This window comes from Paramisgurnus dabryanus, chromosome 6, assembly GCF_030506205.2.
Source record: "Paramisgurnus dabryanus chromosome 6, PD_genome_1.1, whole genome shotgun sequence".
Lineage (NCBI taxonomy): Eukaryota > Metazoa > Chordata > Actinopteri > Cypriniformes > Cobitidae > Paramisgurnus > Paramisgurnus dabryanus.
In genome coordinates this window covers 49538643-49557446 of record NC_133342.1, presented here as the reverse complement: position 1 = coordinate 49557446, position 18804 = coordinate 49538643, and the positions used below count along the sequence as shown (strand labels likewise).

At 39.7% G+C, this 18804-nt stretch overlaps 1 protein-coding gene across 1 annotated transcript in view; it reads right to left on the bottom strand.

The window, feature by feature from the left end:
- The window catches only part of mov10l1 (Mov10 like RNA helicase 1), a 308056-nt gene that overhangs the window by 103152 nt on the left and 186100 nt on the right, over positions 1 to 18804 (bottom strand). Inside the window, exon 21 of the mRNA XM_065272934.2 lies at positions 4754 to 4927. Within this exon, the coding sequence (XP_065129006.1) occupies positions 4754 to 4927 (174 nt within the window). The remainder of the gene's footprint in view (positions 1 to 4753; positions 4928 to 18804) is intronic.

Below are 18804 nucleotides of genomic sequence, written 5' to 3'. Positions count from 1 at the left end.
GACTTTCTGCATGGTTTCGTCTTTTTCTGTCTCTGCCTTTATGCGCTCCAGCACTGTTTTAGGTCTTTCCAGCTCTTCGACAGCGTCCACGTACGCCTGTATGTCCTCACTCAGTTTGGTGTCGTCCACTTTTAACTCTGGGTGTCTTGACAGCACGTCAGGTATTATTAGGTTTTTTCCTGGGATGTAATCTGCGACAGGGTTAAACTTCATTAAGTGGATCAGAAGTCGCTGACACCTCAGTGGAGTTTTGTCTAGGTCTCTTTGGTTGATGAGCGTCACCAGTGGTTTATGGTCAGTTAGTAATTTGTAGCTTTCCAAACCACATAGATAGAGATAGAACTTTTCTGAAGCCCATACACTAGCGAGACACTCCTTCTCTATTTGTGCGTACTTCTTTTCCGCTTCATTTAGTGTACGAGAGCAGTAGGCTACTGATTTAAGTGTGTCTCCATGATTTTGCAGCAGCACTCCTCCTAATCCATAGCTTGATGCATCAGCACCTACTACGGTGGGCAGTTTTGGATCAAAGTACTGAAGAACTGGTGCAGAGGATATCAGTGTTTTTACCTTCTGGAAGGCTGCTTCTTGCTGCGAATCCCAAACCCATGCTACAGCACTCTTTAACAGCTCGTTAAGGGGATGAAGGATTTGTGACAAGTTGGGTATGTATCTACCAACATAATTCACCATGCCAAGTACTCGTTTTAACTCGCTCACATTTGTAGGCGTCTCTAGAGCAGTGATGGCGGACACTCTTTCTGGGCTTGGCGTCACGCCCTCTTGACTAATGACCTGGCCCAGGAAGTGAAGGGAGGTCTGTCTGAACTTACACTTTTGGCGGTTGAGTTTTAAGCCATATGCGCGGATTGTCTCCATCACCCTTTTCAGGCGGCTGTTATGCTCTTCCAGAGTGGCTCCGAACATATCGTATATCGTCCATATAAACTACTGTGCCCTCATGATCATGCAGTAGTTCTTGCATCTTCCTTTGGAATATTTCTGGTGCTGATGTGATCCCGAATGGGAGCCATTTAAAACAGTACCGACCATTTGGTGTTATGAAGGTTGTTAATTTTGAACTTTCTTCGTCCAGAGCCATCTGCCAAAATCCACTGGCAGCATCCAGAGTTGTATACACCTTACTTCCGGCAAGTTTGTGCAAGATGCTGTCTGTGGTCGGTAAGATGAATTTTTCCCTTTTCACATTCTCATTCAATTTAGTGAGACCTACACAAATTCGTAATTTTCCGTTCGGCTTTATTACAGGCACCATAGGCGCTACCCATTCTGTAGGCTCTGTTACGCGCTCTATTATGCCATTTTCCTCCATTCGTTTTAGCTCCTCTTCTACTTTAGGTAGCAGCGGAATGGGTATACGACGAGGGGCTGCAACGCTGTATGGATTAGCTTTTTCTTTTAAGACTATTTTTATGGGGTCCCCTTTAAGCAGTCTTAAATCCCCAAACACACTGACTTCTCCTATATGTTGTATTAAACCCAGGCGAACACCGACGGATCTACTCAGTAAATTATCACAAGCAGACTTTGCCACTATTACTCTAAAGTAACAGTCTACTGTTTTTCTTCCTCTTGTCTCTTGTGTCTTAGCTAGGAATTGCCCCAAATGAACCACTTTTCCTCCTGGGCTTTCCAGTTTAGAGGTAACTGGACTAAGTTTCGGCTTGACACGGAGGTTGCTATATGTAGCCTCATTTATTATTGTTGTGTCAGCACCAGAATCTATCTTGAAGCTGACTGGAGTGCGGCATATCACTAGAGTTGTGCGCCATGGTGGCTCTGTATCAGTGATGACTTCATCCACTGTAGCCTCATCCTTAATCATAGTCTCATTTATCGAGCCTAAGAATATGCTGTCAACTTCTTCAGTCACTTCTTGTATCATTCTGGTTTTGCATTTCTTTGCAAAAAATGACCAATTTTGTGGCATTTGTTACATTCTTTGTCTTTAGCTGGGCATTTGTCTCTTGCATGCCTTCTACCACATCTCCCACAGCTTTTTCTTTCATTTTCTTTTCGTCCGCCTGCTGTCTCATACTGTGTTTTCTTCCACTTATTTTTATAAACTTTTGATTTCACTTCATCAACATGCCCTGTTGCACCAGCCTCACTGTTCTGTTGCTTCACTAGCTCAGAATGCCTGGCCATATCGACTGCTTTTTTTAGAGTGAGATCACTTGTCATTTGCAGCTTCAATGAAAGATCTTTGTCTTTAATCCCTATGACGAGTCTATCTCTTATTTCCTCCTCCTTCTCATGAAAGTCACAGTGAGCTGCGAGTTCATACAGGTGCCCTACATACTGTTCAACGGACTCACCCGCCTCTTGCGTCCGCGAGTGGAAACGTGCTCTCTCGAAAATAACATTTCTTTTTGGCACGAAGTGCTCGTCAAACAGCTTCAGAACATGATCAAAATCTTCTTCCTCTTCCTCGTCCTCCGGCAAGACGAATGAATTGTACACTTGCTCTGCCTCCGGGCCCATAGAATAAATCAGTGCACTGACCTGGACATCCGCTGGCTCTTTGTTAAGCTTCGTTGCTATTCGGTACCTGGAAAAACGTTGTTTCCAATCGGGCCAATCCTCCGGTTTAGCGAAGTTAAGCTGCTCTGGCGCCGAAAACTTTGCCATTCTGGACGGTTCTCTCCAGTTAAGCTTATTCTTTTAGTCAGCGTGCTGTGTCGTTCGCACTTCTGACACCATGTGAAGTGTTGCTATCTTCAGTTATTTAAGGAGACAGGCAATCGTCTTTACTCGACTTTATTAACACAACTTCTACACGTGAATCTGCTTCCCACGTCACCTGCGTATATTTGTGTGCAGGCGTATATGACGTATATCCTATCACAGAACATAACAAGTTCACGTGACAATAAGGGGAATAGTATATACAGTATAAAATGCATTACGTCTAGGGAATGTCCCCACAAAGTATGTGTGTGTGCGTGCGTGCATATATATAAAAATACTCAAGTAGGGAGTTATTTATATATATATATATATATATATATATATATTTTTTTTTTTTTTTTTTAAGAGTAACAAATAACTCGCTACTTGAGTATTTTTTCATTGCATACTTTTTTTAAATAATTTGTTAAAATCTTCATGAATCCAGGCTGAGTTTGCCATGTTTATAATATTAAACTCATGATTTACTCACCCCTAAGCCGTCCGAGATGGATATGTCCATCATTTTTCAGACAAACACATTTTCAGTTATTAAATTTGGAGAAACCTATCAGTGACTTGGTTTTTTTTTGGGGAGGTGCCCTTTTTTAGGTCAGAGCAACTGCCCCTCAAATTTCCTGTGCACGTCCCTGATGCTTAGCTACTGTTGAACGGGAACACGATCGATTGCATTATGCTGTCAATCACTGAGTGAAATATTTTCTTTTATCGTAAATTTTAGAGAAACAGTTGTTACAAGTCTGTATACATTTCTGTGTGTGTGTGTGTGTGTGTCTCAGGAATGCTTTCACATTTTGAAACCAAACTTTGTACATGAACTAGGGACTCCAATGCTAGGATGCACAAGATAAAAAGACATTCTAAAATTGTATATTACACAAATCATGTAGTGACCACACCAGTGCAAGCACACTTTTGCAGTTCCTCCGGAAATGCATTTTCTAGTTCTATTTAAACTTACTGACTGTATTGGAAAAAATAAACAAAATTGGCATGTGCATAATATTTGGAATGCTGTGTATTGGCTGATTGCAATAATTACTAAACTGAAATTGTAAAACCGATATACAGTCTACTAGGCCTGTCGTGATAATGACTATATTGACTTATCGAACAATAGGTGAACATGACGATTGTAGTCTTTGGAGAGGTGATATATAACCATAGTGTTTACATGTGTGTTTGTTTGCAAAAAAATATATCATTAGCTTTAGCCAATCGCAAATTGCCTTGGTTATTTCTGTATGCCGTCTGTTTTGGAAGAGTGGCACACGCAGCTCAGGGTCCACATGTGCGCACGTGCACAGTGCACACACACACACACACACACACACACACACACACACACAGAGAGAGAGAGAGACAGCGGACATAGACAGGCGAAGAGACAGCTACAAGCTGAAATTTCATATTTTATGGTGAATACACACAGTTTGAAAGAATGAACTTGGTTTTAAAGTCACAACCTGCATCACCGACAGGAAGAAAAATTAACATAAATAAGTCAGCATATCTACTCTGTTCAAAAACTGAGGCAATGAAAAGAGCTATACAAATGAAAAGTCCTCTGAAACATAACCATAATCCAGTGTTTAGATCTGAGGTGTAGCTATTATAAACGTGACTGCGCGTAATGGTGCATATTCAAAGATGCAATCAGAGTAACACTGGTCTAAAGCAATTAACCCTGTGAAGCTGTGATTTATACTGAACAATCAACATTAGCCGTTTAAAATTGAAATGCATATTTTATAATATTTATTTACGTTTTAAATATTTCGAATATTCTTACATTTCAATTTCATATCAATATTTCATATTTTATTCTTAAAAATACAAAGTTGTATTCCTAGAAAGGTTGCATTATTATGTTATTTTATTGTAATGTCTAATCAGTTAGATAAAATGGTCTTAAAAGACAATACTATCAACTATCGCCATTTTTTCTGGGGTAATTTACCAACCTACGAAAAGTAGCTACCGTGACAGGCCTACAGTCTACCACTAAGTAGACTAAAGTGACATTCAAAAATTTACTTACCCTGACTCCATGAAAAATAAGAGGGAAGCCTTTTGTGGGGAGTCTGTTCCAATGGCAGAGAGAATCAACAACAGTTCTTTGAGCACGCACACACAGCTCGCCAGCATAAAACAGCCTTGAAGGCAACTCCAGTAAAGCCTCATGGGATCTGTAGTTATAAACCAGCTTTGTCACCTGTGGTGTAACCAGGATTAGAATAATAATCAATTAACATGAACCTGTCTCAAATCAAGAATGTACATTTATAATGCAACCAAAAAATCCTTCAGACTCGAGTTTTATTGGTAATGCTTCATCAATCATAAAAGAAATGATCATGTGAATTTAACCTTTTGTGGTTGGTTATGGCGGCATTTGCAGCACACCGAACCGCTATCACTTTGTTTATGTAATGAGGAAAAGTCATATCACTCTCCGGTTAACCCTCTGAGGTCTAAGGGGATTTTAGGGCCCTGGGTTGTTTTGGTCTGCATTAACATTTGTGACCCGTCTCAGAAACCAGTGACACAAGTCGGCAGCACAACTTTCGAGATAATGAGAAAGTTACTTTTTTCAAAATTTGTGATTTTCGTTTTATTGCAGAATCTGTTAGTTGAGATCACGCAGAAGCCTCTTAATGTTTGAGATAGCAGTTTTTGTTTATTTAAAAGCGTACATTTTGCCCTTGAAATCGGCTTGTTTTTCCAGAGATTCTAGCGTGCAGCGGGGGGTGGGGGCGTCATTGTCTGTGTATATTTACATACTGTATAAGCGGCTTGTGTTTTCGCCCCCGCCGCTAAAGGGAACAGCGTGACTACTAAATAAGGATAATTCACTCAAAACTGAAAGTAATGTAATTAATGACTTACCCTTATGTCATTCTAAACTCGGAAGACCTCCGCTCATCTTCGGAACACAGTTTAAGATGTTTTAACGTTAGATTTAGTTCGAGAGAATTCTGTCCCCTTCATTGAAAATCTATGTACTGTTTCCATGTCCAGAAAGTTAATAAAAACATCATCAAAGTAGTCCATGTGACATCAGTGGGTCAGTAAGAATGTGTTGAAGCATCGAAAATACATTTTGGTCCAAAAATAGCAAGAATTACAACTTTATTCAGCATTGTCTTCTCTTCCGGCTCTGTTGTGAGTTGCGTAGTCACATGACTGTAGTGACACGGCTGACCTGTTCCTCAGACATGTTTGCTAAGTTTTTTTTTACTTATAGCGTGCGTCTCCCAAACTGTAAACAACGCTCGGGCGCACAAAACAAAAAGAAGCTGGGGCGCAACAGATAACAGTCAGCCGCGTCGTACGGCAGCCGCATCACTGGCTTGTTCGACTTTTATGCGGCAAAGTACTTTGATGTCATCTGTCTGTCAGTTCTTGCAGCGCAGCATGAAGTCAAACACACACAAAAAAGTCACACAGAGATCGTTGAATTTGTTATATAATTGGCTACATGTTTTGCCCATCAATATTTTCCATGAAGTCATTGGCTGATAAAGGAACGAGCGAGCGATTGAATACATCCCTAAAGGACGTCATGTTTTCGACCGCGCTCTTTGGATTATCCATTATACTTCCTCCCTATTTTACATACAAACATTGAAGTATACTCTTACATTTTACGATGTAAATAGTCCTCAGATGATATATTATATTCTATTACCAGAAAATAATGCGAAATCTGATGTAAACAATAGACTATATATCTATATTTCACGGATTATATGCATTTGTGGACAAAATGTCATTGGATGATTCACACATCTGAAACAGACTGGATTCGACTTGTGATCAACACAAAGGTAAAAGTCATGTTTATTTTTGCATGTTGTCATTCAGATTAATGTCATAAAATACTACATATGATGCTAGAACATCTGTATCTTAAAACGGCTTTACAGGGGGTATGGCTTAGCTAAATGAGAGGTAAATGAGCTCTATTGTCTCTCCCGGTAGGGGAAAATCTTTCTCTATTATCTCGGCTTTCTATTTCTTGAATGTGTTACATTCAAACGGCCACAACTTCTCTTATCAGATTTCCATGTTTTACACATCGTTGGAAAGTTTAGAAACTGCACTTTCAGAATCTGTGAAGAACTCAAAATGCCCCAGATCCGACTTGTGTCCCTACTTTCCGTGACTGGTCACATTTGTGCTTTTATTCAGTTGCTTACGATCATTACATTGGCAAAAGTCCCATAACACTGTGTTTAGCACAAACTGGGCTACAATATTATATAAACAACGTGTATGTACATGTTTGTATTTTTGAAAGAAAAAATTTTTTGCATGGTTTTTGAAAAAGCTCAATTTTTAAGTCACTGAAGACTGAAGTCCACAAAACAAATTTTCCCAAGACTTTTCAAAACAGGATCTAATAGTCAAGCATTTTTTTCTTTAAAATGATGTGAAAATCAATCATTTTTAGAAGACACATTTACCTGGGAAAGGCCATATGCGAGGAGGCATGAAAGCTCATGAATAATCTGTGATTGACAGCTGAGGTAACAAAAGTCTTGCATAATGAGTCGCATAATTAGCCTTGTAGGCAGGAATGTAAGAGGAAACTACTTTTCTGTAGTAAAACCATGATAAGGTATACTTGTCAATTTATAAAAAAAAATTCAATAGAATGTAAACACACACAAATTATATAAATAAACAATATTTGAAGGGTTTGGTTCCAAAACACAATAAATCCACTTTGACTAATTTAGGTAAAAACTTGTTTTCTATACCAAGAAAGAAAAAAACACTATTTTCTCTTACAAACTTTCACATAGCATTTTTAGGTTATAAAAACATAAAAAATCCAAATCCATAATTTGATTTCAAAGATTAATTATAAAAACGGATTATTTTTCCACAAAATGCAATAAATCCATGACAAGTTTTTTTTTCAATTCTATAAATCTATTAAATCGATATATAAATGTGCATTCATCTTTGCCATATTATATTCATTTAGTTGACTAGTGGTATACACTGATTAAACATTAAATGGCATTAATGAAAACATTTACTTTCTCATACTAAGAACACTGTCATTGCTGCGGTTATACTTGGTATGTCGTCACTGAACTTTTTCACAGCGATCAGCTGTAAAATGTTTTGGTCCTGCTCGATTTTCATTGGCTTTGCGTAAAATAATGGAACGTTTTTCGTAAGATCCCCTGGGGTCAATGTTGTAGCGATTCAGTGGGAAGAAAGAAATAACATTATTTAAAACACTATGAACCTCCGACCGAAACACTACTTTAATCCCCAAGAGAATTAGTATAATTAACCTGTGATTAACTATACAAATTATAAGGTTTTAACTGATTTAGCAGAATAATAACAACAATTAATTAAAGCATTCATCCAGCGAATATACTCATAATTGTACATTAAGAAATTAATTCCGTTTAAGAAGTAATTAACTTTACTACTGCTATACAGTATATTACCTCAAGAGCATGTAAAACAAGATCGAAAGGCAGATAAATAGACTTTGATTTCATGAGCATTGAAAACAGAAACAATTCAATTGTGAAATGCAAAACCAGTTTATTAAACTACGTTACACTATGAAAAACACAGGAAGCTAACTATACATACCAACAAACATACAATAAACATGAAACATATGTGAGAGAGAAAGAATGGAAAATTAAGGGAGAGTAAAAGAGTGTACCGTGTGGCGTGCTGTGAGCCACTGTGAGCAAATGTGAGTGGGGGAGAGGTCCTTTTCACCTCTCACGAGTTCAACCCCCTAAGGTTGAGATGACCAATGTGAGAAGCTGCTGATCGAGCGGGAAAACGAGTCTTTGTTCTCTCAGACTTAATCTGAGTTGACTATGCCAGAGATTTTGTTACAATACTAAATTGGATTAATATGGAACGAGTTTGATACTAGTTATTATTATATGAATCATATCATTGATCAGGAAAGGAAAAGGGGTTTATTTAGAGTGTAGACAAGATATTATTTAAACACACATCAAATAAATATGAATTATGAGACATGCCAAGATAAACAAAGCATGCCTATAGTGTTACAGGAAATTGGTACATTACAGATACAAACATGCAATACAATATATATATATATATATATATATATATATATATATATATATATATATATATATATATATATATATATATATATATATATAGTCTTGTTCAAAATAATAGCAGTACAATGTGACTAACCAGAATAATCAAGGTTTTTAGTATATTTTTTTATTGCTACGTGGCAAACAAGTTACCAGTAGGTTCAGTAGATTCTCAGAAAACAAATGAGACCCAGCATTCATGATATGCACGCTCTTAAGGCTGTGCAATTGGGCAATTAGTTGAATTAGTTGAAAGGGGTGTGTTCAAAAAAATAGCAGTGTGGCATTCAATCACTGAGGTCATCAATTTTGTGAAGAAACAGGTGTGAATCAGGTGGCCCTATTTAAGGATGAAGCCAACCCTTGTTGAACATGCATTTGAAAGCTGAGGAAAATGGGTCGTTCAAGACATTGTTCAGAAGAACAGCGTACTTTGATTAAAAAGTTGATTGGAGAGGGGAAAACCTATAAAGAGGTGCAAAAAATGATAGGCTGTTCAGCTAAAATGATCTCCAATGCCTTAAAATGGAGAGCAAAACCAGAGAGACGTGGAAGAAAACGGAAGACAACCATCAAAATGGATAGAAGAATAACCAGAATGGCAAAGGCTCAGCCAATGATCGCCTCCAGGATGATCAAAGACAGTCTGGAGTTACCTGTAAGTACTGTGACAGTTAGAAGACGTCTGTGTGAAGCTAATCTATTTTCAAGAATCCCCCGCAAAGTCCCACTGTTAAAAAAAAGGCATGTGCAGAAGAGGTTACAATTTGCCAAAGAACACATCAACTGGCCTAAAGAGAAATGGAGGAACATTTTGTGGACTGATGAGAGTAAAATTGTTTTTTTTTTTGGTCCAATGGCCACAGGCAGTTTGTGAGACGACCCCCAAACTCTGAATTCAAGCCACAGTACACAGTGAAGCATGGAGGTGCAAGCATCATGATATGGGCATGTTTCTCCTACTATGGTGTTGGGCCTATTTATCGCATACCAGGGATCATGGATCAGTTTGCATGTGTTAAAATACTTGAAGAGGTCATGTTGCCCTATGCTGAAGAGGACATGCCCTTGAAATGGTTGTTTCAACAAGACAATGACCCAAAACACACTAGTAAACGGGCAAAGTCTTGGTTCCAAACCAACAAAATTAATGTTATGGAGTGGCCAGCCCAATCTCCAGACCTTAATCCAATTGAGAACTTGTGGGGTGATATCAAAAATGCTGTTTCTGAAGCAAAACCAAGAAATGTGAATGAATTGTTAAAGAATCATGGAGTGGAATAACAGCTGAGAGGTGCCACAAGTTGGTTGACTCCATGCCACACAGATGTCAAGCAGTTTTAAAAAACTGTGGTCATACAACTAAATATTAGTTTAGTGATTCACAGGATTGCTAAATCCCAGAAAAAAAATGTTTGTACTAAATAGTTTTGAGTTTGTACAGTCAAAGGTAGACACTGCTATTTTTTTGAACACACCCCTTTCAACTAATTGCCCAATTGCACAGCCTTAAGAGCGTGCATATCATGAATGCTGGGTCTCGTTTGTTTTCTGAGAATCTACTGAACCTACTGGTAACTTGTTTGCCACGTAGCAATAAAAAATATACTAAAAACCTTGATAATTCTGGTTAGTCACATTGTACTGCTATTATTTTGAACAAGACTGTGTATATATATATATATATATATATATATATATATATATATATATATATATATATATATATATATATATATATATATATATATATATATATATATATAATGATATATAATGTATACAATTTAAACCAGCTTATTGTGATCTTGGCGTCAGACACATCTCTGTGTCATGGCTGCTCCATCTCTGGCCATTGTTTGAAGTTTGCTTTGAGGTGTTAATATGCTTAGATTGCCACAATAAAGACAACCAGAGAGAGTCAATAGCCCTTTTCACACAGAAATTCCGTAAAATACACGTAAAATGCATCCTGGATTTTTCCGGAATAGTTAGATTTTTTTTCATTCACACTGCCAAGTTTACCCGGCATGTGACCGTCCCGGAAAGACACGCGACCTATTGAAAGTCCCGCCCTCTCTTCTATGCAGCGTCTGAAGTTTGCATATTATATATTATTTCTCTCTCCAGAAACCACTCGCGTGCATTTTTGTTTATGATAAGACTACAAAGGAGCGCGTGAACGCACAGTTCTATGCTGGTGAATGATCTCAGCTTCAGAGTGGATATTTGACAAGCTCCCTGATTTCTGCTTTGATACAGTTTTCAGACATTTCTCATCGTGATTGTTTATATGCATTTAAAACCCGCATTTTGAGGAGCTGAACGATATTGTTGGGATGACATGCGGGTATTTTCGTTTATTATAGCTCAAATGAGCACGTGACGCGATATTCTTTTATGCTGCTGAATGATCTCCGTTTCAACGCAGTAAGTAACGAGCTAACTTACCTGATATCTGCTTCAGTCCAGTTTGCTGACATTTCTCGTAGTGAATGTTGTAAATCCCTCATTTTAAAGAGTTGAACCAACTTCATGTTGCCATGACACGCGCGTCCTCACTACGGCACGTGCGTCATTGTTTATGCGTCTCATATATCATTTCCTGATAACTGCTTCAATCTAGTTTGCAACATTTCTCGTGGTGAATGTTAATATGCATGTTATCTCTCGTTGTAAGGAGCTGAACCATAACTTGTGTTGTGATGATGACGCGCGCGTCCTCACTTCGACACGCCCTTTAGGGCATTCTTGCGGCTTCTTGTTCACACAGAGGGTTACCCGCGTATCTTACAAGGTCCTCTTTCCGGCAACGATCCCAGAAGATTAACGGAACGAGTATTTGTTCACACAGACGCTTGTCTGGCAATTTTACGGGTATTTTCTGGGACCAGAGGTCTGTGTGAATGGGGTTTATAGGTCTGGAAGTGTGTGTGTGTGCGATTAAGATCGCTGATGAAAGCGTCACAATCAGACCTGGTGACAAAACTCAATCTAGGGTCACAGCATGACATTGAAAACTACCCAGATGATGAGACCTCCATCTGAAGTCCGGCCAAATGTAACATCTCCCCTCTCCACGGCCATTAAAGTCCAGGTAGACTTTAGCGGGCGATGATTAGACAGGTCATGAAATCTGGATGGCAGGTGTTTCTTATCTCTTTCCCTGCCAGCATTTTTCACGATTGTCACAAAAGTTTAATGCCTTCCAGAAAATGCTCCTTTTTAAATATATACACATACAATATATGAAATAAAAGAACAGACCCTCTGCTTTTACACAAAAAAATCTGTTTCATCCTACCTTCATGTGTTCTGTTTTTATCACCTCTCAAATATGTGTAGGTTTCATCAGAAACACCAAATTTTGAGCAAAAAGCTGAGATAATTCCATTTTTGTGAAGGACTTTTGATAGAGATCAGACGCAGAGCGATCCTTAAAACTTACACAGATATAAAGCTGTTTGCCCTAGGGCAATACTTCCGGGTGATATAAGTGGCCACCTGGTGGATAATAGCGGTATTGCAGATGGACGAGATAACTCGTCAATGGCAGGGAAAGAGTAAATTGTCTGCAGCGTTCCGTCAAACAGGTGTAGGGTGATTTCAATGAGGTTGGGTTCTAGCTCGCCTGGGTGTTCTGCTTTGAACGGTTCTGTTTGAATGTCTGAAGGAGGGCAGCTGTGCACCTGTTCACTGAACTCTTGCATCCCGTTGACTCTTTGTTATGGGAGGAAGACTAGGCTGAGAATAAGGACATATCCTATTCCTGTGGATAAGCACAGTACCGTGTCAGTGGCGGTCCAAAATCGGACAACACAAAGGCTATCCATAGTGGGCATCTGAGTGAGTCTCTGGAGGACAGTGTTGATGGCTGTGACATCAATTAGTTGGGTCCCCCCTTACACAATCCTCATTTCCAGTTCAGGGTTTACAATGAAGTTGTGGTCCCTGAAGAAAGCGGAGATTTTGGCGTTAGCTCATTTTTTTTTAATGGCGTTTATCGCGTTTTGGAACCAAAATCTTCATTTATATGTATATAAATATATACACCGTACTGTTCAAAAGTCTTAGGCCACCACCATTAGACTTGTTGTTTTAGAGGTTTTAATGTCCATCCATATTTATTTTTGAATCTATTTTATTAAGATCCAAAAAATGTTCAGGACGAAATGGCTTCTTTAGGCATCGTTGGTGTTTAGTGTGACCTTTCTTGGCACTAAACACATTTTAAGCAGAATAAAGACTACATACATACATACATACATAATTTCACAAGTATACCTTATCCATAGAGGATCACTTCCGGTTTGTGACGTCACGCTGAACAGATCCTGCATCGTAGCTCCGTCGAGTTCATCATCTAAAAGCTTTATTTTTACCATCTTATTCCTATTTATATAATATAACTTATTAGTTTTACATAGGAATACTTTACCGTGACGATTATTGAGCAGTACTACCACGTGAAACTATTTATCACTAATAAACACCCAGTGTTAGCATATAGCCCGCTAGCATCCACACGGTGGAGGCTGAAGCTAGCATTTTCCGATCTAATGGCGGATTCATCTGATATATGCTTTTCTGACCTATCCTCACCTGAGCGGGAAGCTGTGGAGGAGTTGTTTCCCGGTTTTAGCAGATCCAAGGCGAGGTACAGCGCCCACTTCACCCTGCCTTCCGACGTCCACAAGCGAGCAACAAACATGCATTCCACGCGATGCAGCTTCACGGACCGTGAACGACATGAAAGCGATCGGGAAGCTGTGGAGGAACCGCTGCCCAGCCTTCGCAGATTCAGCAAGCCAAACATCACCCTGGCCCCAGACGTTCGCAGGCGACCGAGGCGTGTCACAACCGAACACCCCACGCGATGCAGCTCCGGGGACCGTGTTCGGGTAAACGAAGACGCCATCGCCCAGCATGAAAGCGGTAAGACTCCGCTTGTTATTGTAACATGTACTACTTGCCACATGTATAGTTTAGCTTCTGCTGTTAGCATAGAGGGGTTTACATGCACTAAGTGTATTGAAGTATTAAGGTTAACTGAGAAGGTTGCTGAACTAGAATCGCGCATCCGACTGTAGTTGAGGATAGCAAAACCGCTAATGTTACTGTCGCAAATAATCTATCGAGCGAAAAGACTAATGGCTCGGTTCCGACATCAGATGCTAATATAAATATTACAAATACTGTATCGAGAGCGCATAGTGTTTATCAAAATACACATGGCTCGGTTCCGTCATCAGAGTCAAGTCGGCGGTCAAACTGGGTGACTGTTAGGCGGCATAGTCATATAAGGCGTCCTTCTAAGACCCATAACGTAACGACAATTTCTAACAGATTCGATCCCCTAAGGAGTATACCAGCTGAAACGCCTTTTAAAAGTGCCCTGGTCATTGGAGATTCTATACTCAGGAACACTAACATTGAGGCACCAAACACCATAGTCGACTGTATACCAGGAGCCAGAACGTCTGACATTAGATCCAAACTTAAAGTGCTGGCTAATGCTAAGCGGAAGTTTTCTAAGATTGTTATTCACGCCGGCACGAATGACACTAGGCTCCGCCAGTCGGAAATCACCAAAGATAATATTAAGGAGATGTGTGAAATTGCAAAAACAATGTCTACCGGGGAGATGAAACACATAGTAGATTAGTGTCTCTCAATGGATGGATGTCAAAGTGGTGCCCTCAGCATAACGTAGGGTTTATAGACAATTGGAAGCATTTCTGGGGAAGACCATTTCTCCTAACCCGAGATGGCCTTCATCCGTCATCGGAAGGAAGTGCTATACTCACTAAAAATCTGATCAATAGTCTTAATTCTGATATAGTCTGACTATCCAGGGCCCAGGTCAGGAAACAGACGGATCGGCTTAACCGTCCATCTGTTAGCTGCCGTGATATGTCAAGACCACTTATATCCCAGCACTTCGAGTCAATCTTACCGAAATATCAGCACATTTCAACTGTATCTGTTCCCCGAACAAATAAATACAGGGCACCGCTTGTTACATCTGGTACAAATCTGATTAAAATAAAATTAGAAAACAATACATTAACAGATGAATCTCGAATGTTAAAATTCGGCCTTCTTAACATTAGATCGCTTACCAATAAAGAACCTATTGTCAATGAAATAATCACAGACCAAAACTTAGATGTACTCTGTTTAACAGAAACCTGGCTTAAAGCAGACGACTACATTAGTTTAAATGAATCCACCCCACAAGACTATTATTATAAACACGAACCTCGATTAAAGGGGAGAGGGGGTGGTGTAGCTACAATATACAACACAATTTTTAAAGTAAACCAAAAATCTGAGCTAAAATTTAAATCATTTGAAGTAATGTTGTTAAATATGGAAATAACTGATCGTAACCACAAACAGCTTTCTTTTGCTTTAGCGACAATCTATAGACCACCGGGCCACCATGCAGATTTCCTTAATGAAATAGCAGATTTCCTATCCGAGCTTGTAGTCACTGTAGATAAAGCTCTTATTGTTGGTGATTTTAATGTCCATGTGGACAACCCAAAAGACGCGTTAGGACGTGCGTTTATAGATGTTCTAAGTTCTCTCAATATTAGACAAAACGTGACAGGGCCAACGCATACTCGTAATCACACATTAGACTTAATTCTGTCACTCGGACTCAATATTAATGACGTCGAAATATCACCTCAGAGTGATGCAGTTTCTGACCATTACCTTGTGTCATACACTGTACTTCTAGATAGGATCACTCAATCTACAACATGCTACCGACTAGCCAGAACAATTATTTCCACCACTAAAGATAGCTTTATTAGCACTCTTCCAGACCTGTCCCAAATGAAACATGTAGCAGATAACTGTGACGATCTAGATATTGAAATAGAAAACCTAAACAATGTCTGTTCTAACACATTGGATGCCGTTGCTCCCATTCGAAAAAAGAGATTCAAAGAAAAACCGCCAGCTCCATGGTATGACCATCACACAGCAGCCCTTAAAAAGGCAGCTAGAAAAATGGAAAGAAATTATAGAAGCACAAAGTTAGAAGTATGGCGCGCAGCATGGAAACAGAGTGTTAAACACTACAGACAGGCTATTAAAACCGCCAGATCTACATATCTTAGCAAGCTTATAAATGAGAATCATAATAACCCTCGTTTCCTCTTTAGCACAGTTGCGAAACTGACTAGAAACAAAGAACAAACAGAAACCAATAGTAAACTTCAACACAATAGTAACGACTTCATGAACTTCTTTTCTAACAAAATTTCGGCTATTAGGGAAAACATCGTAGCTACCCAGGCAGCCACCACTCTACCCATTAGTTCACTTAACACTAGACTACCATACGAACATCTTGATTCATTTAAACCTACTACAATAGATGAGCTCTCTAAACTAGTCACATCATCCAAATCATCATCCTGTATATTAGACCCCGTTCCCACAAAACTACTTAAAGAAGTATTCCCTGTAGTGTCAACCCCGGTTCTAAACATCTTTAACTCATCGCTAGAAATAGGATACGTTCCAACAGCTTTCAAACTAGCAGTTATTAAACCGCTGATTAAAAAACCACAGCTTGACCAAGGAGAACTTAATAACTTTAGACCAATCTCAAATCTCCCTTTTCTTTCGAAAATATTAGAAAAGGTAGTGGCAAGCCAGTTACGCACATTCTTGACAAATAATAGTACATATGAAAAGTTCCAATCAGGATTCAGGCCCCACCATAGCACAGAGACAGCGTTGCTTAGAGTTACAAATGACCTCCTATTAACATCCGATCGTGGTGAAATCTCAATTCTTATATTACTAGACCTTAGTGCAGCATTTGACACAATAGACCACAGAATCCTACTCAATAGACTAGAAAACTATGTTGGTATCAGTGGTCAGGCGCTAGCCTGGTTTAGGTCATATCTAACCAATCGCTATCACTTTGTTTATGTAAATGAGGAAGAGTCATATCACTCCCTGGTTAAATACGGTGTACCGCAGGGATCAGTTTTAGGTCCTATCCTGTTCTCGTTATACATGTTACCCCTAGGAGACATTATCAGGAAACATAACATAAGTTTTCACTGCTATGCGGATGATACCCAGCTTTACATCTCCTCGCATCCCAGCGAAACACACACGTTTTCTAAGCTAAAAGACTGCATTAGCGATGTTAGTGACTGGATGGCACATAACTTTCTTAAGCTCAACTCCAATAAGACTAAAGGTACTTATTATTGAACCAAATCGCTACAAACATAATATGTCAGATTACAAATTGCACATAGATGGCTGTACTGTGGTGCCATCTTCCACGGTTAGGAACTTAGGTGTGATGTTCAACAGCAACTTATCCTTTGATAGTCATATCGCCAACGTCTGCCGCACAGCATTCTTCCATCTTAGAAATATCTCAAAAATACGCCATATACTGTCTACATCTGACGCAGAGAAGCTTATTCATGCTTTTATGACCTCTAGAATAGACTATTGTAACTCGCTACTCGGGGGATGCCATTCAAATCAGATCAACAAGCTTCAGCTAGTTCAAAACGCTTCTGCAAGGGTACTTACTCGATCTAAGAAGTATGACCACATAAGCCCAATTCTGGCATCTTTACACTGGCTACCAGTTAAATATCGCATCCAATTTAAAATATCACTAATCACCTACAAAGCTTTAAATGGCTTAGCACCCTCATATCTTAGAGAATTACTATCAGAATACAATCCATCACGCACACTACGGTCGCAAAATTCTGGCCTATTGATTATCCCTAGACTATCAAAAGTGTCTAAAAGTGGAAGATCCTTTTCCTACTTAGCCCCTAAGCTCTGGAATGATTTACCAACCGATGTCCGAGAATCAGACACAGTCGATCATTTTAAATCTAGACTTAAAACTTTTCTCTTCAACAAAGCATTCGCATAATTTGTCTAGTAAAGGTTCTTAACTCGCAATAGTTATTTTCACGGAACAAAGCACTCACGGTCATAACACAGACCAACCAAATAAATAAATAAAAACCTTTTCTGCATGAACACTTAAAATGAATTGCATTAAATAGTTTGCCACCGTTTGCCACTGAACCTGCATTAACGACGACAGTGGGGCTTCCGGCCTTAGTCAAACGGTTTGGCACGTATGGTCGGGTTGCGATTTTGGTGCTTTCGTGTGTCTTGTGAATAGTATGCCATACAGACCCGTTTGCCACTGAACCTGCATTAACGACGACAGTGGGGCCTCCAGCCTTAGTCAAACGGGTTGGTATGTATGGTCGGGTTGCGTTTTTCGCGCTTTCGTGTGTCTTGTGAATAGTATGCCATACATACCCGTTTGCCACTGAACCTGCATTAACGACGACAGTGGGGCCTCCAGCCTTAGTCAAACGGGTTGGCACGTATAGTCGGGTTGCGATTTTGGCGCTATCGTAAGTCTTATGAATAGTATGCCATACAGACCCGTTTGCCACTGAACCTGCATTAACGACGACAGTGGGGCCTCCAGCCTTAGTCAAACGGGTTGGCACGTATGGTCGGGTTGCGTTTTTCGCGCTTTCGTGTGTCTTGTGAATAGTATGCCATACAGACCCGTTTGCCACTGAACCTGCATTAACGACGACAGTGGGGCCTCTCAGCCTTAGTCAAACGGGTTGGCACGTATGGTCGGGTTGCGATTTTGGCGCTATCGTAAGTCTTATGAATAGTATGCCATACAGACCCGTTTGCCACTGAACCTGCATTAACGACGACAGTGGGGCCTCCAGCCTTAGTCAAACGGGTTGGCACGTATAGTCGGGTTGCGATTTTGGCGCTATCGTAAGTCTTATGAATAGTATGCCATACAGACCCGTTTGCCACTGAACCTGCATTAACGACGACAGTGGGGCCTCCAGCCTTAGTCAAACGGGTTGGCACGTATGGTCGGGTTGCGTTTTTCGCGCTTTCGTGTGTC